Source organism: Epinephelus moara, chromosome 23 (genome assembly GCF_006386435.1).
Source record: "Epinephelus moara isolate mb chromosome 23, YSFRI_EMoa_1.0, whole genome shotgun sequence".
Classification (NCBI taxonomy): domain Eukaryota; kingdom Metazoa; phylum Chordata; class Actinopteri; order Perciformes; family Serranidae; genus Epinephelus; species Epinephelus moara.
This window is the reverse complement of record NC_065528.1, coordinates 14,371,940-14,378,511: the sequence shown is the minus strand read 5'-3', so window position 1 is coordinate 14,378,511 and position 6,572 is coordinate 14,371,940. Positions and strand designations below refer to the sequence as shown.

The 6,572-nt window shown below is 42.7% G+C and overlaps 1 protein-coding gene across 2 annotated transcripts in view; it reads right to left on the bottom strand.

Annotated features, from left to right (window-relative positions):
* Positions 1-3,342: 3,342 nt before the first annotated feature.
* LOC126384657 (solute carrier organic anion transporter family member 1C1-like) overlaps positions 3,343-6,572 on the bottom strand; it is a 13,452-nt gene continuing 10,222 nt past the window's right edge. For both annotated transcript variants that reach the window (XM_050035813.1, XM_050035815.1), the window contains 4 exons: positions 5,941-6,125; positions 5,630-5,694; positions 4,335-4,452; positions 3,343-4,239 (listed from right to left, as the gene is read on the bottom strand). In XM_050035813.1, coding sequence (XP_049891770.1) covers positions 3,741-4,239; positions 4,335-4,452; positions 5,630-5,694; positions 5,941-6,125 — 867 coding nt within the window. In that variant the 3' untranslated portion in view covers positions 3,343-3,740. The remainder of the gene's footprint in view (positions 4,240-4,334; positions 4,453-5,629; positions 5,695-5,940; positions 6,126-6,572) is intronic.

The window sequence follows — 6,572 nt, the reverse complement described above, 5'->3', positions numbered from 1 at the left end:
CCACCGAGGTCCGACGAACACCTTGTGTGTCCTGTGAGCTTCCCAAGAAAACATGCAGTAACTGCAGACAAAGATGGAGTGTCAGTATGTTTTTCAACTGTCTTTACTTTTACATTGATTATATATTTTGCATTTACAGTAGGCCTATAGACTTTTCTTGGAGACAAAGTTATGACTTCATTTACGACACAGTTTAGTGACACTCCCTGTTTGATTTCTGCAACACATAAAACAAATAAAGCAACTACTTCAACATGATAGTCCGGCCACATACTGTACAACAGATTTTTGTCAGTGTTAATACAATTATATCTTGCGTCGCTGATAAAGTCTAGTTGATAAAATAATAATAATAATTTGATTTAATATATAATTAACCCATTAAATATTTAACTACTCTTGTGAATATGAGCAGGGTGTTTAGAAAGGTTAATGTGCCCAATCTTGAAAAGAACAAATGGAAGGAAAGACAGAAAAAGCAGAGAAAGGGAGATGATGACAGTGGGTGGTGTGTGGAGGATTTTATAGTCTATAGTCTGGGGAAACATGTCCCTTGTATTAAATACAATGTTCTGTTTTATTGTCCCTTGGATTACCTTGGTTATTGTGAGGAGCCAGATGTTACATGGGCGGAAACTTTCCTGTTCCCATCACAGAGAGAAAACCGCATCTAACCTTCAGTTTAAATAAAGCTGAATGTACCTCTACAATCTTTAAAGGAGCTGCAAACGACATTCAGAACATTGATATTGCAGCAAACAACTATTCACTATATAGTGGAGTAATAGTGTCCTGAGCAGTGAATCAGGTTATGCTAGCTCATCAGAGTTTCTCTGTTAGCTGGGCCTGCAGCACATGCATTTAGTGCATGAGACTTCCTTCCTTTACGTCCCAATGGCTGGCTAGTCTTTGCCAATCTGCACTGCATTTACTGCTGATAATGCCGTCTCTACCCATGGTGGCTGGACGGCCTTGTCCCAGAACACTCACTGTCCAGGTCCCTCCAGGTTATTACTAGCTCTTTTTAAACAGGAATTGTGCAAATTTGCAGGAAAGCCCAATCAGTCTTTTTTCAGCATTGGCAGTATAAAAACAAAATCGGGGAGTGCGGCAAAATGCAGCGTACCTACTTTCGTTTATACAGAATGCACCTTTATCGGGGCAATGGGGGGCGTGAGCAAGTAACAAAACGTGTAGCTCAGTGTGTGACGCAAACAGTGACGTGGGAGGGAAGCTGCGGGTATTCAGTCCTTCTGTGATTCTCTCGTAAGTCAGCCCGTTCTACACCGTCCCTGCCCTCTGACAGTTAATGGCCTCTTTGTTTGCGAGGACAAGGAGGGCGTGCAATTCTTTGTCTCCCCAGTTGCTCATCTTTACAGTGTCTGTCAGGTTTGCGTTTCCCTCTTACTACTAGCTGCTCGCTAATTCTTGCTATCAGCTGTTTCCTGTTTATCCACCGCCAGTGGGTCGCATGTGCGGCATCATCAACAGCCCCTCCCATTGTGGACGGCCACCTCATTCTGTTTAAACCAAAAAGGTTCCGCCAATATGACTACCCTGCGAGGCGGAAAATTGGGCGCATCGGATCAACTCACCAATCCGGCTCTGTGTGTCTAAACGCCCACAGCTTGCCAGCAAAACGGCCCAACATTCGCCGAAAATCTGGCAGTGTAAAAGGGGCTACAGTTAGCTCTGTTAGCACTGTTGCCATTTTTAGCTTGCCAGATACCAAACAGAATTGTCAACTTGTTACACTCCATCTTCAGTCTGACATTGCGTCCTCTCTAACCAATTTCTGTGGGGGAGGGAGATTCGATTTTCCATTACCAGTCATAAAGACCAACGTATTCACCTAAATCTGACGACATTTTAAGTCTACACTTATGCATAGCCATGCAAACATATTGGTTTAGCTGGGTTTTTAAGAGTGGAGCTTAGCAAACAATTTACTATAGGTGATATTAAGAAGAAATAACAATTTAGAATAGTATTAGCATCTATCTTGTCTACAACACTCACCATCAGTGACAGCTTGACAACTGTGTGAGTCCCGCTTGTGGCACTGACTGGCCAATCATGCTCCACCTCAGTGTTTTTGTTTTTGTTTTTTTCCAACAGAAAAAAATTCTGTTTCATGTCATGATGCCAGACAAAAACAGTCAACTTGGTGGAGTGGACGGATCCAAAGGTCTGGACACAGGCAAGTTTTTAGCTCTGTTGGCACTGCTAAAGCTGCTAGCCACCATTTTGGCTCAGCCTCCACCATGTTTGCTTGTGACATAAGAGGTGAGAGCCATATGGAGACAATCATGGCTCCAGACTGTGAATGTCGTATAAATACCAGAAACTCTTCTTCATTTTTATTTCACATTCATCTTCACATCAGCTTTGTTTCCATTTTAATTTGGGCTTTGAAGCTCCAATACACAGGCTCTATATGATTAGTATTCCTCTGGCGATGGACGTAAGAGGGTTCAAATGTCACAGGGGAATGATTAGTAGATAAGTAGCCAGAGTCAGTAAAGGTAATGGTGCTGTGGCCTCTGATAATGACTGTTCATGTTCATTACATCGTTAACTGGGGACTTGTCCAATACTGCATGATGTACTATTTAAATGAGAGATACTGTGCAATACCTTTGCACAGTTTGAGGAATGTACATCCAGCTCACAGTCACAGAGATCTTGGTGGAATAACAGCCTAACTGTTCAGTGTGTGGTCTCTGTCTGGCCCATCATGCATTCATAAAGAGGGGCTGATCTTAGGTATGGTGGGTGAGCCATGTAGCTGCTCCATTTGCAGCTATACATACTTGGTACAAGACGCGTTCAGGCACATGTAAAGGTGCATGGAGCAGCAGTCACAAATGCCAACTTTGCAACAGTCTTAATTAATTATATTTAAACATAAAACGACAGGGAAAAGGAGTTTTGTTTTGATTTGTCTGCTGTGGGGGCAAACACTTTACCTGCAGAAACAATTTTGCTGTGGTCCAGCCGAAAACAGACAGCTCTTTTCTTCCTCTGGCCGGCAGTGCCTTTCCTGGCGCATTGTGCTGATTAGGATACAGCTCCACCACATCGGCGTAGTGCCGCAATTGCACTTACAAGTGCAGTGCTTGTTAGAAAATAGTGTTTCCCATGAAGACACCCATAAGAGTTTTGTCAAGAGCTGGAGGTGGCACGAAATTTGATGGAGGCAATGGCCTTGTAATCTTCTATGCAGAAAAAATCCTGGCATCATTTTCACGATATTTGTATCCTCAACATCACACTGAGGTAGCCCTGGTTTCATGTATGTTGTTGAGACTCTGCATAGATAAAATCTGACAATAAATATCACACATTCAAGGATTCATTTATTGACATGAAAGGAAAAACCATTAAGTTTACTCTAAAATGTTTTGGGCCTTGAAGGGCTGCTGTGCAATCAGGTGCATACATGAGTCTATAATTTGAATCGTTGGTCGACGTGCACGCTCAGTGCTATTCCATTTTTTATTCCAAGTATTGCAGCTATTTCTACAGCTGTGAAAGGGATCACTGGTGGCCCATTTCCTCTTCGGACTAACTTCAACATAACAGCACTACACTGTAATAAAAGAGGGGGGAAATAGTGTTAGCCTGGCGTGTGCTATAGCTCAGATGAAAAGTCCCTCTTGACAATAAATGTGACTTTTGGCCAAACTCAGTAACGTTTCTAGAATGGTCCCCACTTGTTAGAGACATCGGTAAACACCTTAGTTTACTTGGCCATCAGTTTCTTTGCTGTGTGTTGTTTCATTCTCTAACTCCTTGTCATCTGTGACATGGTCCTCTTTTTCCACATGTGCATTCGTCTCTTTGCAGACCTCGTCTTTTCCCTCCTTCACCACCTCCTCTGACTTCAGTCCGTCCATCTCTATCTTTGCTTCTTCACTTGGAAGTGGAGTTAACTCCACTGTCACAGATTCGAACTGTTGCCTCTTCTCAGTGTTTTTTGTGGAGCTGAATCTGCGGCCTTGAGGGAGCTGCTCCGTTCTGTGAACCTCCAGTTCTGTTGTGGTCCTCACCCAAGCTTTGGGAACATAAGGCCATTTGGAAATTTTAGTAGCGCTACGGTTTGTCTTAAGTTCAATTTCCTTCGCCTCTGTTTCCTGCTCTGGTTTTTTAAACTGTCGTCTGAGGAGGACGATGACAGCAATGATGAAGAAATATGAGGAACCACTGAGACATGTGATCAGACCCAGGAAGACCAGCCTGGAAGACAAAAGATTGACAAAAGGCAATAAATGTCAGAAGTATCTATTACTGTGGTGGAGAAAAACGAAACACTTTTTCAGTCCATGGCGTACCTGTACATGTCAGAGTCATAGATGCGGCAGGCCCCCCTGCCCCCGCACTTTTTGATTGACCACTTCAGGCAAGTTGAATCAATCAGGGCTCCGAAATACACTGGTGCAGGAAGTCCACCTACAGACAAGGTATCACCCAGATATGTACTGTTACAATATTGCAAGAGAGAGAAATACTATGTCCCTCAATGGTATTTCTTATATTATCTAAAGACTAATCTAAACTAGACTAATGCTGGGTTCACACCAGACGCGAAAGAGCCACAAACCACAGCAGTTTTCCACAAAGCGGTGTCCTATTCCTTTCATCGCCTATATGTCAACCAAGTGGAGTGTTTACACTGGATGTGGCACCAAGCTCCCTGCATTTGCAGCGGTAGTTTCAGCATCTGGTTATTTTTTCTGTGAGCGGCAACCAAATCTGGCAAAAAAAGACTAAATCTCTTATAAACTATATAAGGGATATCATGTATGATAAAAAATGATCTGATGGTACCTCTCTCCATGCTGTTCTCCTGGAGTTTCCATTCTCCTGATTTTTAGGTGCCATGCCATTGTTCCGATGGCCCAAAATTCCAAAGCCCCTAATGTCCCATTGGATCAAATGCCCATTTCTCTGACAGCTCATTCTCTTAAAAAAACAAAAAACAAAACTAAACAGCCATTGTTCTGAAGTCTTGTTTCTGTAAAAATACAAAATCCAAGGAATTACGTTTAGCGTCAGCAACGTTTGAACCTAGGTGTTTTTCACCAACTTTTCCAGCTGCTTTTGTGCTACCAAATGTGAGTGTTTTAATCTAAAACTTGATCTTCTTCCAACCATAACCAAGTGTTTTTTGTGCCTAACAGGGCTTTGGAATTTTGGGCCATCGGAACAATGGACAGTCCTCAATTTCTACCCTCAACATGAGGAAATTTAATACTCTGCCCATTTAGTAGATAGAGCCCAGTAGCTATCACTGCTGTTTGTGATTGGGATTTTAAAAGTATGTAGGACCACTTGTTCCGCATATTTGTCAGTTGCGTCAAAACAGAGAGCAAGAGAGACGAGCAGACACATGTACAGACTCTAGCAGACACAGATAGAACTCTATGTGTAACAAGGACTTGAATGGCTTGTTGACCTGCGCAGAGAAATGCTCTGCATCTGGTGTGAACAGTGTGAACCCAGCATAAAGGTGACATTTTTACCAGCTTTACTTTGGGGAACAGAAACTGTGCTAACATTAAAAACCAAAACAAGTCCAAATCAAATAAAATTGTACTTTTCATGCACCTAAACGAATGAAGCTTACCAAGAGTCCTCGTTGCTAAGGCCTGCATACCCAGCGCAAGAGATTTAAGCTCTGGTGAGATGCATCTGTGATTACGAAACAACACTGGGTCACTTATATATACCACTTCAAAGAAAGTTGCTTCATCAGACAGTGTCTTTAAAAGCATCGTTTGACATTTTGGGTTATAAACTTACTTGCTGTCTTGGCGAGAGTAACATGAGAAGATAGATAACACACTCACTTCAGTTCAGATCATAAGAATGATCTACAGTAGCACTAATATTCCTAGTTCTAACTATTTTCCTCTTGCCAGTAACGGGTGCACAGACCGTATGATGACCATGTAGCCAGGTGTGGCTCCCAGAGAGTTGATGAAGGAGCTGAGAACAGAAACAGCCATGTAGGAGGTGAAACTGCGGCTGCAGTCCTTTGCATGAGGACACTGGCCCAGCCTCACAGACGTACTGCTGCCTGCTGGGAAGGAGGCGGACACACAGCTGCAGTTGTGGAAGACCTGGTAACGAGAGAGAAGCCGCAATGTAGGGGGATAACTCACTGGGAATTAATGATTGATAAACTTATCATCCATCAGTCATTAAATTAGTGAGAAACTAGTCCATAACCATTGGTAGCTTTGTCACCTACTACCTATGCCAATCCTCAGTGCGTCAGTGAGTAGAAAAACGTGGGACAGACAGAATGACTGAGTTTCTGTAATTATGTACAGCATACCATACCATGACTTAGTTATACCAAAAATTAGAAAACAAACCCCAAACATTGGGTCACAGGGGGAGCCACAGCGATCGGTCGCATTTTAGCCATTTTTAAGCATTTTTCTGTTGTTATAGCGCCACCCAGTTGCCAATTAGAGTTAAATTTCTCCAGTCACCTTGAGGCATCCTGTTCTACATATCTACCAAGTTTAGTAAAAATCAATATGGCGGTTAGGCCTAGATAA